Source organism: Conger conger, chromosome 7 (assembly GCF_963514075.1).
Source record: "Conger conger chromosome 7, fConCon1.1, whole genome shotgun sequence".
Taxonomy (NCBI): domain Eukaryota; kingdom Metazoa; phylum Chordata; class Actinopteri; order Anguilliformes; family Congridae; genus Conger; species Conger conger.
The window spans coordinates 45,348,158-45,366,405 of NC_083766.1; the positions used below are offsets into that span (position 1 = coordinate 45,348,158).

At 41.1% G+C, this 18,248-nt stretch overlaps 1 protein-coding gene across 1 annotated transcript in view; it reads right to left on the reverse strand.

Annotated features, from left to right (window-relative positions):
* trpc6a (transient receptor potential cation channel, subfamily C, member 6a) overlaps positions 1 to 18,248 on the reverse strand; it is a 78,984-nt gene that overhangs the window by 42,250 nt on the left and 18,486 nt on the right. Inside the window, exons 3-6 of the mRNA XM_061249399.1 lie at positions 15,127 to 15,312; positions 8,405 to 8,569; positions 7,194 to 7,410; positions 385 to 612 (exon numbers count right to left, since the gene is read on the reverse strand). Of these exons, the coding sequence (XP_061105383.1) occupies positions 385 to 612; positions 7,194 to 7,410; positions 8,405 to 8,569; positions 15,127 to 15,312 (796 nt within the window). The remainder of the gene's footprint in view (positions 1 to 384; positions 613 to 7,193; positions 7,411 to 8,404; positions 8,570 to 15,126; positions 15,313 to 18,248) is intronic.

Below are 18,248 nucleotides of genomic sequence, written 5' to 3' on the forward strand. Positions count from 1 at the left end.
GAAGACCATCTCTGAACACACATCAAATCTCAAAGGGGATAGGCTGCAGCAGCAGGCTACAAGTGCTCACTGAGTGTATATTTGTTGTATTTATTAAAGCTGGGGTAGGTTATCTTCTGTCCTGGGAAAGTCATAGATATCAGATTTATTTCCCAGAGCAGTTGCTTTTTTGCTAGCTGTCGAAATGTGAAGAGAATTTCACCAAATATAACCAAAAAATAAATCACCTACCCCAGTTTTAATCTAAGCAAGTGGAATTTCGCATAAATATGTTTTGTCACTTCCACTGTATTCTAACAAAATAACAAATGTAAACCATTTCAAACTGTCCCTGTGGAGGTGTTCACAATTTTTAAAAACATACATTTTTATTATTGTACTCACCCAGCCGGTAGTATTCTATTTCAAAGGGCAGGGTTATGTTCGATAGGTCAGTATAGTGTTTGTCAACATAGCTCTGTGCTATGTATGCATGCCAGAATGCCATGAACCTTGAAATGAAGGATGCCACAAAAATGCCAAGCATTCCAAAGTCTAGAAGGTTCCAAGGTTCCAAAAGATATTCCCTGGGGCCTTGGGACCAGATCTCCTTGCACTCTGCCCAGATCATCCCTGAAGAAAAAAACAGAGATGCATATCTGTTTACCAAGAGCACGACTCATTACCTTGAGCACTGGATCAGTTATGTTTCAGAAATGAATTGAAATTCCATGAAATTCATTGCAAAATCCCCACATAACAGTATGGGCAGTTTTTAATCTGTAAATTACATTTCAGTTCACTTCCTGAATTGAGTGAATTTAAAGGGCATTGTTCTCCAACCTTGATTAACAATAAATTGTGAGCAAGTATACAATATTCACCATGAAATGGCATGCCAACTATATCGACAATAAATTAGCATTTTATAAGGCATTGATTAAAGTGCCCTGATTGACTTAACTTCACATTTATATGGGTGGAGAAAGCAGACATTTCATTTTAAGCAATATTCTGACTGAGTCAAGTCAAGAGAATTAAAGGATGAGTACTCTTTCTCCCCCACACTTTTGCATACTTACATGTTTGCCTGGATGAGAGCAATTTTTTACTAGATATTGCTCTTCATAATCTGTTTCAATAAGGGCAAAGTAAAAGCACACGAGTAATGTAGACATGATGTAGACATGCAATGGCATGTAATGTATAAACCCTTTTAGAAGCGCCTCAATAACATGCATAACCATAAAAGGATAGCTTAACTGCAGTAAGAACTTCACAGAAATCCTGCTGAATTTGAACATTGTAGTTAACACAGCCTTGCCCTCTCCAGCGTTTGTGTGACAGTGGGCCTCATTTATCAATATTTTTGGAAATCCGTGTGCAAATGTATGTGTGATCAGAAATGAACTAACAACTTTCGTCAGATTTACAAAAGACAGAGCTTGGTAGACATATCTTGGTACTACTGGTGTTCATGATCACATCTATCTTAACAAGTGCTCCAGGACCTATATAATTTTTCATATTTAAAAATGCATGGGATCTATTCCGACATACAATACTGTGCACCTGAGACTTTATTATATACAGTACAGTACAAGTCTTAGGCACCTGTATAACATTCTGTACAGATAAGATTCTTTCAAAAATAATTCAATGAAAGGTCCTAAATAAACTGAATAAAGTACTATACATTTTACTTACATTTTAGTAATTTGGCAGAATAGTTAAAAACGGAATCAAATCAATATCTTCGGCGTTAAAACTGCATCACTTCTCTGAGATAGCCAATGCTGTCCTGCAGTTCTATAAGACAATCAGCAGGGAGGTTGTTCCAAGCATGTTGGAGAACTTGCTACAGTTCTTCTGCAGACTTTGGTTGGCTCCTTGCTTCTGATCTCAGACAGCCTTGATCAAGTTTTTATGTAAAATATAGCCAATTGCTTACAGTAATATATTACTTTTTTAATTAAATACAAAAATGTCCCTGTAAAATTTAATCTTTTGGAAAATGAATATTTGGAAATCTCAAATGTGTTCTTTTATACTAACACACATACAAAAAAACATATATATAATAAAGTCTAGGGGTGCCTAAGGGTGAACCTGATGTAGGCTTAGATGCCATATATTTTAAAATATATATATTTAAAATATATAATATAATATAAGGTGGGTGCTTTATATTTCTTGCTAAATATGAAAAATTATACAGGTCCTGGAGCATGCACGTTATCGTTAACACCAATACGTACCAAGATATTTAAATAACAAAACCATGCACATACATGGTAGGGGGGCCTACCAATAAGCTTACAAGACTTCCGTTTTCATTTAAAAATGAAACTTTTGAATGCAAGTCACTTATGATTATCTGCTTATATAAGTATGTATATCATATGATGAAATATTAAGTGTTTATAGTTTTAATCATGAAAAACTGGTTTAAGCAGGTGGTTGGCTGATCAGTGTATTTTATTGTATGTAGTGTAAGCAGTGTAAGCAGTGAATTGTCAGAGTGTAAGCAGTGAATTGTCAGAGTTCTGGAAGACCAAAGTCTGGCAATATAGCCTAGCTGTTGTAAACTCTTTCTTAAGTAACACACACTATGCAACAGGTAATAAGAAAATGGTTTCACATGGGCACTTTCCTTCCCGCAGTGATGTCTGCAAGGCAGCCGTTTCAGCTCCACAGATTATGTGTACATATTATTACTTTCCTAGCCACTTTTCTTTAATGTATTTTTATAAAATGTATCTGTATTTATGTTACTGAGCTAGCTAGTTTGCGAAACCCTTCGCGATTAGTTTACTATTTCGACAAGTTGCTGCATTCCAGGCTTCACTAACGGAGTATACATTGGGCTGGAGGAACGCAATGGCAAATCATAGAAGACATCATTATCATTATCTGGAATCCCACCGGTGCGTGACAGCAATCCTATAGCTACATTTTCCCTGTCCTTGCAGAGAGCCAGTAGGAGTGTCACAAGCCTCAAACCAAGTGATTATGTGGCCATGCTTCAAATCTTCTAATAAAGCTGTAAATGTAATGTAAAGCCATAGTAACAAAGCCTAGTGTTGTGTTCACGTCATATTAGAATTCACAAATTAGTTCCTTCCGACTGGAAAAAGAGTTCACATCAACCTCTGACATTAAACGCGAGGCAAAAAACGAAACTTGTAAACAAATCAGCCACATGTCATGCCACTTCTGTAGTAGCCTACTATGATGTTTGCAGGTGTAACTTGAACTTTCAACGGAATGAAAGATCACCCATATTAATGTTGAATCCTGTTGCATTTTTATATGATATGCATAATTATAATATCCAATCAGCAAATTAAAATAATTTACCCACAATAAATAAAATGTTGGACACACCTTGCCTTTTTCTGGCTTTTTTGATTAATGTTTCATGTCCACTGTTTGTAATCAAGCAATTCATATGTGGTCAAAGTGCAGAGTCTCATATTTTATTAAACCATGTTTTTATTCATTTTGACAAATTAACATAATGTCAAATAAAATAGTCATGTATGTATTTCGTTGCATATCCATTGCATACCATGACTTTCTGTCTGTGACCTATCAACCAGAGCCTTGTTCTCAGGTTGTCCTACAAGCGATACTATAACTCTTTGCATTTGAATGGATCTCTATGGGAATTGGGGGGTGGGACTAGATTTGGCTATAAATTATGATGAAACAGTATAGAACACATTTGTGGGCTAGATCCATTCAAATGCAAAGAGATTTTTGGATGACTTGTACGACAACCTTAACATATGATATCCAGATTCTGGTGATGTTGATAGGTCACAGACTTCAAGAAGTCATGGCCTGCAAACAATATGCAACCAAATCCAAAACATGACTATTTTATTTGACATTTATACAGTCATGCCCAGAATTATTGGCACCCTTCATCAAAATTAGCAAAAAAGACTATAGAAAACTATAAACTAAATAATACCATTATCCAGATATATTGTAATTTTCCAACATCCAAAATATTTTACTTTACTAATGATTCAATTGAATCGACCAAAATTACACATTTTTCAAATTATAAATTTATTTCCAAAAAAAAAAAAAAAGGTTTCACAATTACTGGCACCCCTGTTTTTAGTACTTGGTGCAGCCTCCCCTGGCAAGGATAACGGCACTGAGCCTATTTCTATAATGTTTAATAAGGTTGGAGAACACATTTGGAGGGATCTTGGACCATTCCTCCATGCAGAACCTTTCAAGATCCTTCATATCCTTAGGTTTGCGCTTATGGACTGCCCTCTTCAATTCAGACCACATTTTTTCGATAGGGTTTACGATGACTGAGTGAATGGCCATTGCAAAACATTGATTTTGTTTTCACAGAACCATTTCCGTGTTGATTTTTAAGTATGTGTGTTGGAAGGTCCACCTACGGCCAAGTCTCAGCTTCCTGGCAGAGGCAACCAGGTTTTTGGCTAAAATGTCCTGGTACTTGGTGGAATTCATTATGCTATTGATCTTAACAAGAGCCCCTGGACCACTGGCAGTATCAATGATCCACCACCATATTTGACGGTAGGTATGAGGTGGGTTTCCTTGTATGCATCCCTTTTTTGACGCCAAACATGCCGACGGTGTACATGGCCAAAAAGTTCAATTTTCAAGGTCTCATCTGACCATAGCACCCTGTTCCAGTCATAGTTCCAATGACGTTTCGCAAACTCCAGACGCTTTAATTTGTTGGTTGCTCTCAGTAAGGGCTTTCTTACTTTCTTAAAAGCAGAGCAGAGGAGAGGAGAATTGGACAGATAACAGGGCACAGGTACGGGGAAGCTAGAAGCGGGGCAGGGAACAGTGTCATGGTTTTCACTGTCTACAGCTGGAAATTTCAGTATTTACCGCTCTAGAGGGCTTGCCAGCTCAGTTCAGCAGGAGAAATTACCTCCCACATGTGGAATGCGGGTGTAATCATGGCCAATTGCAGTCAGCTGCTTGAACAGCTATTTAAGTCTCTTCCTGGCACTGCTCTGAGTTTTGGTGTTTCAGTTTGACACGTACACAGAGCCGGTATAGAGGTATTAAGACGGACGGACGGACGGACGGACGGACGGACGGACGGACGGACGGACGGACGGACAGACGGACAGACGGACAGTGAGTGAGTTTCGAAGACTGAATTGCTTTTAATCTTAAGCATTCAGTTAGAAATTAGAAATTAGAAATAGAGAAGTTTAGGGACCTAGTTTGTTTTCCTTTGGGTTGGTTAGTTCCTGAGAACCTTCCCTATTTTTGTTTCTGGGTTCCGCTTCTGTTTTGAATAGCGAGTGGCACAGTCGGCGCATAAAGTTTAGCCCGTCCGAGACTGCCGGTAAAAAATCTTGTTTCGTTTTTCCTGACCAGTATAGCTCAGGTCAGTTTTTCTGTTGGCGGATCGCCGGGGAGTTTGGTTCCCTTTTTCCGTTCTTTCCTCGCCTATTTTAGTGGTTATCCAACTTATCGTTGGTAACTTTGTGATCCCTTCCCGGTTGCTCTTGGTCTCCCGCCCCTGCTCCCTTACAGACAGAACAACAGAAAGATGAATTTGCAACAAGAAACTGAAAACGCCGGTTTAAATACACTACTAATTGACAGACAATGAGAAGTAGGTGAGAGAAATGGCAGAAATGACAGGAAAGAAGTACATATAAGGAGTGGGGAGGTAGAGACACGAAATGGGACACAGCTTAAATAGATGGATGAAGGTGAATGGAGCAGGTAACAGACTACGGAAAGCACAGCGGTAACAAAAGGCAAAAACGCTAGGGAATTGGACATAAAACAGATAACAGAAAAAGAACCTGACAAGAGCAGGGAGGGATCTAGTGGTCATGGTCCACGTACGGACCAATGCCATAGGTCAGGACAGGATTTAGATTCCGCAAGACAAATTTGTGGAATTAGCAGAAAAGAACCTCCAGAATTCTACCTGTATAATGTGCAAGCAGAAGATTTCCTCCAGCATTGCATATTTGTCTGGACTGTTTGGTTTTACAACCTGAATGCTCCCCCCCCGCCCCAATCAGTTCCAAACCCCCAGCCCAGTCTGCGATTGTTTCCAACTGCAATGGCACTCTCACACACATGCATATTCAAAGAAGCATATGCTCACTCACTCAGTCACCCACCCTCACTGAAGCATGTACTCACTCACTCAGACAGGCACTCATACACTAAACATGCAGTCATTGACTCAAGCACACAGACACTCAAACATATTCGAACATACCATACACTCGCCCTCTCACCTTTTTACATAAACATTTAACCACTTAATCATGCACAAACTCACTCACTCATTCACTCACCCTTACTCAATCATGCACTCATACACACACTCAAACATACTCTTCACATCTTCAAAACACATTATTCTATATGTTTTTAAGGTCTATTTGGCTGCATGGCCTGCTTTGGTGTTCAAATTTTTAAAATTGTTTACTGAAAATGAATGCATTTGGTGTTTCATGATATAAATGCAAAAAAGGAAAAATTAAAAATGGATTTGAAACATACTGCCTCTGCCCTGTAAAGTGAATTAACTTGGTTTTGACCATGGTGGTTTCAATGTTACTGTAAACCGTAAATTAACAGTATCATATTGGAAAACCAATAGATGTTCATGCTCTACAGATAGCATACCCCACTACACTACAGTAGCAATTCACACAGACATCATACAGAGTGCATAGTGACCTGTGTGAATTTGACCTTTTCGGCTCACTCTGAATACAACTTAAAGTAGAACAATGTTGCTTTTGCTTTTGTAGCTGTTTTTTTTTTTTTTTTTTTTTTTTCATTTTATCAATTTCTGTTTTAAAAAAAAATTAAAACAAATTAATAAGTTCACTGTTCCAACCAGGAGTACAAAAAGATTACACAACAATCACATGGTGACAGAGACATTTCATTGCATAAACAAGTCACCTAAGGACATTTTGGGGATGGTGATATATCATTTAGTCAGTATCATTTAGCCATTACATTACATTTCTTACTTGATTTTATTATATTTCAAACTACAAGTTGATAAGATTAGATGAGCTGTGCTACCAATGGGGCAACTGCTGTCTGTCTCCCATATGTTCACCACTCCATACTACCTCGGCCACATTAGAATGCATTATATGCCCTGACAAAAACTGATTGACTCTCTGTTGAGAGCAATTAGAGTAACTGACCTATGACCCACAAAATGATCATAATCTCCATCCAGGTGAAAGGGGTGGTCTTCATGCGGAACAGCTGCATCGGGTGGTCATGAATGGTCATGTTTGGCAGCAGCTTTGTTCCATCGAAGCGGTCTGACGCATTCATGACAAGAAGGCCAAGGAAAATGGTGAAGGACGCAGCATGGGCGACAAATTTCAGAAAAGGACCACGCATGATCTTTCCCAACTGAAAAGGGGGAAAGAGACACGAGTAACATAACAGTGTGTATGATGTTGTACCATTGTACCAAATAATGCATAAGAAGCTCTCTTGTGGGGAAAAATTAAGTACTTCTAATCTTGTTGATGGACTGAACTTTCAGCAATAGAAGACTGAACTGAACTCAATTTGATTCCACTGCTTTTGACTGGGCTCAAGTACAATTTCAATCTAGCATGATGCTCCTTTATTCTTGTTTTTCTTTTTAACTTTTTTAAGAAGGTTCGGCAGAGGTTGTATCAGCCAAAAATATCTTAAAGTAAATTTAAAAAGGAGTGAAAGCCAAAATAATGCGTGTCCCACAACTGGCATGCCTATATCTCCACAGTTATGGCCAACAGTGCAGTCAAGGAAGCCATTATGAAGCTGAGAAATAAGAAAAAAAAAAAAACTGTATGAGACATAAACAATAGACTTGGCTTCCTTGACTGCCATTGGCCTTATGTTGACTAACCCCAATAACAAAGGCAATAAAAAGCCAAGAATCAAGACTAGATGCTGAAATATTTCTTATACCTGCACTAAGGAAGCAATTGAATACACCTGACTATTTGGAAGCAGCTGAAAAGCCATCCATCCAATGACTTTTGGTCCTCTGGGGGACTATGCTTTAAAAGGGATGTGATTCCTACACGCATGACATGGATATGGATGCAAATACCCTCAAATTAAAGGGGACAGTCTGCACTTTAACCTCACATTTATTGTTTCATTTAAAATCCAATGTGATGGACTACAGAACCAAAAGAACAGAAATTGTACCAACAGTCCAAATGCACAGGCTGCACTGTACATGCATACTTCCATGCCCCAGGCAGATGCCCCACTAATGCTGAAAATGAAGTGAAAAAATGTGCCAAATCATAGTCATTTGAACCTCTTTTATTTTTTATTTATATTGAATTCATAAATCATAGAGGGACTCTCTAGACTAACACACTCTGTGGGGGAGGGAACTAACCTTGCTGCATGGGGCAATCCAGTACACCATGGCCAGGAAGGGTAGACCTATGGCCACACCCATGACAACCAGGAATTTGATGGCGGTGGTCTGCTGCCGAAGCCCATTTAGGTTCTCATACCAGATGGACAGGAGCTGCTGCTGGCAATTAGGATGTGCCACAAACTGTGTGGGAGGGGCAAGGGAAAATACAAGGGGGTAGAGGAGAGATAGGAAATGGAAGCGACAAGTGGTGGAGCCAGGAAGAAGCATGGGCAGGTGCAGAAGCCACCCGAGAAGCATGGTCAGGAGGCAGGGGCATGTATAGTCAGGGGAGGGGAAACAGGAGGGCAGGATGATAACATTATGAGATGCAGACATGAATCAAGTACATTTTCTTAATGGTTAATACCTGTAGGAATTGGGTCCTTTGTGAAGTAAAACTAGTCGTCCAATATTTTGGGTTTTTAATAACAGTATGAAGCAAGGCAGTTCAATTACAAACTCATGTTAGAAAGGAATTAGCTTTTATGCCCCAAACCTCCTGATGTAAAATACAGGTACTTGTCCCTGATTGGGTGACAGGCAGACGAATACACATTATTTTGTATGTATATGATGTGATCAAGGAAACCAAATGGTCATTGTCAGCAAAGCAGACAGTGAACCCCCCTTGATCATTCAGTATGGGCTTCCTAACCGCCCTTGATCATTCAGTACGATTGAGGTGTTAGGTGACCATCCAAGAACAATGAAGCAGGAAATGTATTCTTCCTGACATACCCTTTATACAATGGATAGGTCTGGTCCATTGTCTCTATTGGTCAGTTTGTGTTCCAGCCATGCCTGTAATGTTTCTGTATCTGTCCTGTTCGTATTAATGTTTATTCTTGTTATTTATTCATTACCATACATCCTTGGTTATCGTTTTCCATTACAGTTTTTCATTTGTGATCCCGTTATGTCTGCGTCTGAATGTTAACCAGCTGAGTCACTCCCCTGTCTGCGTGTCCCACTATTCGGGTGTTTACAGTAGTTTCGGGTTTTCAACATTCCTTCCACCCTCGCAATTCTTACTTCCTGCTTCTCTTGGTAGTTAAATGTTGTAAAGCACTATTCTTACTAACTACTACTAATCTAGATATTGTACAGTACTAATCTGATTAATACACTTACTGTCTAACTAACTAACTTAGAAGTATTCACGCAACTAATTCACTAACGCAATCTCTTAGTGTTTCTGCACTGTTCTATAACTCCGCCTCCCTATGCTAGCCCTGATTACTCGCTTAGTTTCAGCGAAGTGTTCGCACCTGTCTCTGACTATCACTACGTCTTCAATCTATGCAAATGTCTACTCCCTAATCCGGAGCCGTATGTTTTACATGTTTGGTTATGTGCAGCTAGTTACGTACATCTCCCTCCTGTTATGATGTTATTACCCTATTATGTTTCCCCACCTGTTGTCTATTTGTTTAGCCCACTTTCTCCCCAGCCCCGCCTAGATTGTCACCTTCCCTCATGTATTTAAACCTCAGTCTCCGTTTCACCCATTGTCAGAACGTTGATCATTTATAGAGCCAAATTCATTATACGCCTATATTTTGAGATTCCTGAGACACCCCTTTGACTTGATTTTCGAGCTTGCCTTGCCCTCTTGTTTTGTTTGCCCATCTGCTTTCCTGGTTTTTGATTATCTGCTTTGTTTTAGTTACTTCAATTTTTGCCTTCGCCCTTTTGTACTTTCGCCCTTTGGTTTACTGGATTTTTGACCTTTTTGCCTGTTTACTCGTCTATTCTTTTGCTTTCTGTTTTTGGCATTGTCTTAGATCTCTTGGCTTTCGAACTCGGAATAAATAACAGCGTTTTTGGATTATCCCCTGGTCTGCGTCTGCGTCCTCAATGCCGTATATAACAATGCCAATATCCACAATATATGCTAAATAGAATCTTAACACATTACTCTGCGTTTGTAGATCACCGTTATCTACTTTGTAACCGAAATGAATCTAATGTTGTCATAATTTTGCCGCTAGTAGCCTACCAAAATAAAACAAAATGAGTGATTTTAAAGTGTCCTTTGACCTTCTCAGGGATTTGGAAAGGAGTAGGATAGGAATGAAAAAAATACTAAGGTAACATCCTCAGATGGAAATACCAGCAAGACCACCAAACCTTGGCAAAGCAAATGATGACTCATAATGACACTGAGTTATTTAATGAACTGCATGTTATGTGACAGTGCCCAGATAAACGTTTACAACAAAGACAAATGACTTGTGTGTCAGTCTCATCAGGTGTAAAGTAAACTAGCAAGCTAGCTAGCTAACATTAGTGCAGTTGGCATACATTATTGCAATAGCATTGCTTAGCTAACGTTAGTGCAGTGGGAATACATAATTGCTAGTACCTAAGGTTATTACCGTTGCTTAGCTAGTGGAGGGGGATACATTATTGCTAGCTAAAGTTGCTTAACTAGTGCAGTGGGGATGCATTATTGATATCTAACGTTAGCAATACCGTTGCTTAGCAACCAATAAACTAGCATACTGTTCAGTGGAAGAATACATTTACCATAAAACATAGTTCCATTAAAAAAAATTTTTGTGAAATTTTTTAAGTTAAAAGTGGTAACCGTTGTATAAAAGCATTATGGAACTCGAACCTGTGGTATATCGTGGATATTGGCACAGCTTGGTTTCGTGTTTTTCACGGTGTAATCTTTTGTCTAAGTGCGTCGTGATTCTGTGTCTTAGTACCCTCTGTGCACACCGTAGTCACCCTGTCAGTTTGTTCGTTCATTGTTATTTGTTTCACCAGTGTTTTCACATCCTGATTGTTTCCCCACATCATTTCCTCTTGTTACCTGTCTTATGAAAACCCCTCTGCTTGAATGTTTCGTCAGCAGATTGTTATACGTTTTGACCAGCATTATTTCCTGATTGATTTCTGTTACAACCTGTTTCGCCCCCGACTTCTGCGTTTTGTTTATCCCGTATGTCTGATTTTGAACGGCTGTTTATTGACCCATTTCTGTTTTTCGACTTCATCTTCTGGATCCCGATTCTGCCTGATTGACCTGTTCGTTTTTCGACCCTTCGCTTGTGACCATGACTACATTTTGGATTATCCTCATTGTTCCTGTTTGCTGGTGTCTTGACCTATTGCTTAGACACTCTACTATGAACTGCCTTATCCCTGCTGTATCTGTTTGCTGGCTATCGACCCTTGTCTGATCTGCTTTATTTATAATAAAGACAATACATTACATTACATTACATTAATGGCATTTGGCCGACGGGCGCCACCATGACTCCATCCCCCGCAACCTCAAGGTCTACCATCATGGCTTACATCTCCTGGAAGGGGGCTCGCCACCAAGTGCAAGTTCTTATTGACTTCGGCGCCGATGCCCCACTCTGGTCCATTGCCTGGGAGTTCCGACATCCACTCTCTCCCAGACCCTCTGCAGCAATGCGCTCACTGGCGCACCCTTGGCCACAGTCGACACCATCACATCCCCAGTTCGGCTGCAGATCTCAGGCAACCACCAGGAGGAGATAACGTTCTACATTATGAAGTCTCCCCTGGTCCCTGTGGTGTTGGGCAGACCTTGGCTCCTCCAACACAACCCCCAAATCAACTGGGTCCAGGGAACATCGACTATATATAACACTCAATGACATCACCATAAAGAACCGCTACCGCATCCCACTCATTTCCTCAGCCTTCTCCTCATTACAGAATTGCCAGTATTTTACCAAGCTGGATCTCCGCAAGGCCCACCACCTGGTCCACATCTGAGAGGGTGATGAGGGGAAAACAGCCTTCAATACCCCGAGCGGCCACTAGGAATACCTTGTGATCCCGTTCGGGCTCACCAACGCTCCAGCCGTCTTCCAGAACCTCATCAACAATGTCCTCTGGGACATGATCAACCGTTTTGAGTTTGTTTACCTGGACGATATCCTCATCAGCTGAAGAGGCACTTCTGTACTAACCAGGCCTGACCCAGTGAAGCAATTCACCCTTGAGGTGAATGCCTCCGACATGGGGGTCGGAGCTGTACTGTCCCAGTGGTCCGCGGATAACAAAGTCCACTCTTGTGCCTTCTTCTCTCGCCGCCTCTCACCCACGGAAAGGAATTACAGTATCCGTGACCGAGCAGTAAAGTTGGCTTTTGAGGAGTGGCATCGTCTGCTGGAGGGGACCACCACACCGTTCAATGTCTGGACCGACCACCGCAACCTGGAGTACCTGAGGTCGGCCAAAAGACTCAATCCCCGCCAAGCCAGGTAGTCACTGTTCTTCAACCGCTTTAACTTCTCCTTGACCTCCAAGAATGTGAAACCTGATGCCCTCTCCCGACTTTACTTACCTCCTCAAGCAGACAAGAAAGAGCCTGCCACCATCCTGCTTTCCTGGACCCTGGTCGCTGCCACTCAGCTCAATATCATCAGCAAGGTATCGTCCAGCCCCTGACAACACTCGAGCAACCGTTTGTTTGTCCCTGAAGCGGTTCATCCGCTTGTCCTGGAGTGGGCCCACTCATCCCGACTCGCCTGTCACCCTGGGGTCAGCCGTACGCTGGCTCTCCTGGGCCGCCACTTCTGGTGGCCATCCACCAAACCTGATACGGCCAAATTTGTGGCTGCCTGTCCCGAGTCTTCCCGCGGGAAGTCCAGCAACCAGTGGCCCCAGGGACTCCTCCAACTGTTCCCCGTCGCCCATGGTTCCACGTGGCCTTGGACTTCATTACCGGTCTACCCGTTGCCAAGGGAATGTCTGTTGTCCTGATGGTGGTAGACGCTCTGCTGCATGGTGGTGAAATCACTGGCCTCCGGGGTGGAAAACCTACCCTGGATTGAGTATGCCTACAACTCTTTGGCCATCTCTTGCTCTTGCTATCAGCCTTCTATGTTCCCTGAGGAGAGGGAGGTGGAGGTGCCAGCTCCTCATTCAGCGGGCCCGTCAGACCTGGAAGAGGGCCTGAACCACACTTTTAAAGAGCGTCACTGAAATGAGGTGGTTTGCTGACTGCCGCCGGCACCCTGCCCCCTCTACACTGTTGGCCAGAAGGTCTGGCTATCCTCCAGAGGCATTCTCCTCTGCTGCCCCAAACTTACCCCCAGGTTAATTGGCCCCTTCGCCATCACCCATGTTCTCACCCCCTCTGCGGTCAGACTTTACCTCCCACCTCCCCTATGCCACATCCATCCAGTGTTTCATGGGTGAAACCAGTTGTCATGTCCCCACTCATGGTATATAGTATAGTAGTACTTTTGGTAGTATCGTTGTACTGATTTTTGTTTCACTTAAAGTGAGCTTGTATTTTACTAATGAAATGACTGTGTTGTTCATACTTATGCATTTATATATGCCTATATGAACCAAACCAGGGCCTGAGTTAGCTGGATAATTGCATTGGTGTCTGGAGTCACACTTGGCAACCAACCCGATTTTCCTGGGAGACACCCAATTTTCACTGCCCTCTCCCAGAATCCTCCTGGGGTCACAATTCTCCCATATTTCTTACAATTGAGACAATTTTTCTTGTTAATCCGTCTGTACCGCATATAGGTTATAAGCCCCAGAACTGTGAAATTCCCCCCTTTCCACCCAGACGAAAATACAGCGATACCAAATGTATCATTTCCAAAGTTACATGCACACAAAGAGAGCCTATAGCACTGAACTCTATGGCCCATACGCTCTTCAGCTATGTATTTATACATAGACTTAAGAGAGATAATGGTTGAGAGATAAATGGAGAGTAAAAGTAAAGACAGAGGAAGAAGCTGAGAAAAATTAAGTGAGAGAAAAGTATATGTATTATAAAATGCTGCTGCACTGTGCTTATTATTTATCTATTACCATAGTATAAAAGTCACCAGAATGGCGGAAACTGAAACTCAAATGTTTCCTTGGACCCCCCCAGACCCCCCACCTTCAGCTAGAACATCGTCCCAGGGTTGGCAAGTATGCACTGAGTACAGCATGGAAACCTGTGTGAGAATGAGCTTTGGCAGTTATCCAGCTTCAACTTGGTTATCCTGCTTCGTGAAATATCCCCCATCTATAATGCGAAGGTTTTGTTGTCATTGTTGTCCGTTGTTGTTTGTCAAAATTAATTAAAAATTTAACAGCACAGGTGTGTAGATTTAGTTATATATTTTTTTCCCTTTTCTCCCAATTTGGTAGCCAATTTGGTAGTACAATTATAGCTAGTATTAGATACACTGCCCACACCGGCAGGAGAGCAACACACCTTCTTCAAGCCGTCTTGTCTCAGAAGTCATGACTGTGATTCCGAGGCGCTCGAAGGTGCTTGTTTTTGTGCGGCGATCTACTAACCCTGCCAAGTCCCTCCCTCTGGATCAGCGAGCCAATTATTGCTGCTCCACATGAGCCGGCCAAACTTGGCTTTTGGCAGGACCGAGAATCGAACCCCGGTCCCCAGTGTGCAACTGCAGCAAACTGCAACCGCAAGTCTGCTGCGTCTTAGCCTGTTGCGCCACCGCGGCTCTATTACTATACATTTTAAGCAGAAAAACCATGGAACCATAAATTTCTTGGCAGACTATTCACAATTAAAATACATGTTTTTCATGAGCCTTGTTCAACAGCATTCTCTGTTCTATTAGTCACTGTGCATTGTATTTTATAAAAAAAGCAATGCTGCAGGTATAAAATAAAAGTTAATTAACTTTTGAGTCATTTTCATGATGTGCTCACATCCTTACCTTTTTCAGTTCGTATTTTATGGCCAGTTTTAACCGAATAAGGCTTTGTTGACCTGAGGGTTCACAGCTATGATCGGAGTCGATGTCACCATTCAAAATGGCCTCCACTTCTTCAGTATTCCGACATAGGTCCAGAAGCCCCACCACAAAGTCTTTGCATTGCATAGACAGCTTCTTATAATCGTTCTATTGGGAAGAGGAGGGGAATTCAGTCTGTTAGACTCTGCCTAGAAATGGCACCATGCCAAGAAATGTGAGAAGTTTCTCTGTGCCTCATTATAAACTGTTTAGGCCTACTCTTTTGTGCTACTCACCAAGAAACACCAGGGAGCTGTTGTTTCCTGGACAAATTATAAAAAACTGTGGGACTGTGGATTGAGCCCTGTCTCCACACTGCCCCTTCCCAGAAGTCCGCAAAACCAGTGACCTAGGTCAGTTTTCATGTGCATCGAAAGATTACATCTCAAATAGACAGGGCTAATGCAAACTATTCCCCTGAGATTAGCGCCTGCTTATAAATGATTTTATTTGTCCTTTTCCCACAGAGACAGCCCTTCAGTTCTCAGCAACATACCCACTAATTTCCCATCAAAACATTCTCAGAACAAAAAAAGGGAGAGGTATACATTACATTACCATTACAATTACTATTTTAAGGGAATCCAATTTAAAATAGACAGCTACTACTGGGCTAATGTCAATATCCAAGTGTTCAGCATAACTAATGCAGCAAATGTATTGTGAATTGTGATATTAAAATATTCCAAACTGTGCATTACAACATTTAACTGAGACATATATATAGTAATAAGTGAAGCACCTCCAATCGGGGCATACATATCCATAAATCAAATAGGCATGTTGAGGAATATAGATACACATTTTTGTAAAATCAGTATAACAATGTGGTTTGTAGCTGAACCTGAATAAATCTCTCCATTATCCAACATGCATTAGGTATGTCTAAACAAACACAAACTTAACCACTGTGAAATGACAGAATTAATACTGTACAGAGTATGTCCTAATTAGGACTGCAGTGATCATTTTGACTGATTTCAGGACTCCACACTAAACCCACTGTGATCAAGGGAAAAATATTGTAAAATGTAATCATATTTTACAACAAGCTTAACTGATCAAGAGATTGGAGTTAACAGAAGCCAGCACTATAGTGTAAGTCATAACCAACCTGACACTGTTTATAAATTTCTAAAAGTGATTTGGTTACATTCTATCAGCAAGATAGTAACATGAATTCATATAAAATACAAAATTAATATTATTACAGGATATTTGAGTGGTATTTTTGCACCTGTCCCTGTGATTCCATTATTACATTTCTTCTGACAATTTTTCCCTTTGCCAACATATATTTCCGAGGCTGGTTTAAATATAAGTTATGTAAATAAAATATGTTTATGTTTTGGCCCTGATGTTAACAACATCCATGTTTCTATAACAATACTAGTTCCAAATATATTGTAGGCTATTACGGGCTTTACATTGGTGTCTGGGCCAGCTCCACCCTGCACCACACGTTAACAATTTAATACAACTTTACAAAAGAGGGTCGGCTAAATGGTACAACCTTAAACATGACACATTTCTTCATAATTTCAAAGCAAGATAACTTTTAATAAAATTTTTTGAAAGTTTCAAAATAAAAGAAAAAGGAAATGGACCCTGTGCAAAAGTCTGGGAACGCTGTCAGTTAGTACTTTGTAACACCTCCTCAGGCAACTATAACAGCTTGTAAACGCTTCCTGTAACCAGCTAAGAGTCTTTCAATTCTCACCTCAGGAATTTTTCCCCATTCTTCCAGGCAGAACACCTCTAGGCCTTCTTGCATGTCTGGCTTGTTTTGAGATCTCTCCACAAATTTTCAAAACTATTCAAGTCTGGGGACTGTGGCGGCCATCCCAAAACCTTCATACGTCTTTCCTGGATGTACTTTGTGGTTGCTTTCGAGGTATGCTTTGGATCATTGTCTTGCTGGAATACCCAACCTCTCTTCAACTTAAATGTCTGGACTGACATAATGTCTATGAACAATAGCCTCTAGATTTTCTTGATATTTAGTGGAGTCCATTATTCCTTTCACTTGCACAATATTTCAAAGCATAATGGATCCCCCTCCATGCTGAACAGTTGGCAAGTTCATCTTCTCTACAAAGGCTTCACCGTTTTTTCTCCAAATATTCTTCTTTGGTGGCCATGTAGGTATTTTTAATAATAATCCAAAAGGGTTCCTAAACTTTTGCACAGGGCCCTTTTTTATCATTTGTAAACAGTCCATCCATCCATCCATTATCTGAACCTGCTTATCCTGATCAGGGTCGCTGGAGCCTATCCCAGCATACATTGGGCGAAATGCAGGAATACACCCTGGACAGGTCGCCAGTCTATCACAGGGCACACGCACCATTCACTCACACACTCATACCTACGGGCAATTGAGACTCTCCAATCAGCCTAACGTGCATGTCTTTGGACTGTGGGAGGAAACCGGAGTACCCAGAGGAAACCCATGCAGACACCGGGAGAACATGCAAACTCCGCACAGAGAGGCCCCGGCCGACGGGGATTCGAACCCAGGACCTCCTTGCTGTGAGGCGGCAGTGCTACCCACTGCACCAAGCAATATTGCTTTAGAATTTGCAGAAAGGTCTCGTTTAACTACGAGTTAATCACATACAGATTGATTGTAACAGACATTTAAAACCATCCAGGGTACAGGGTCACTGGAGCCTATCCCAGCACTCACTGGGCAAAAGGCAGGAATACACCCTGGACAGGTCACCAGTCCATCACAGGGCACACACACCATTCACTCACACACCCATACCCATGGGCAATTACAGTGGGACAAAAAAGTATTTAGTCAGCCACCAATTGTGCAAGTTCTCCCACTTAAAAAGATGAGAGGCCTGTAATTTTCATAGGTATATCATAGGTATACCTCAACTATGAGAGACAAAATGAGAAAAAAAAAAATTCAGAAAATCACAGTCTGATTTTTAAAGAATTTATTTGCAAATTATGTTGGAAAATAAGTATTTGGTCAATAACAAAAGTTCATCTCAATACTTTGTTATATACCCTTTGTTGGCAATGACAGA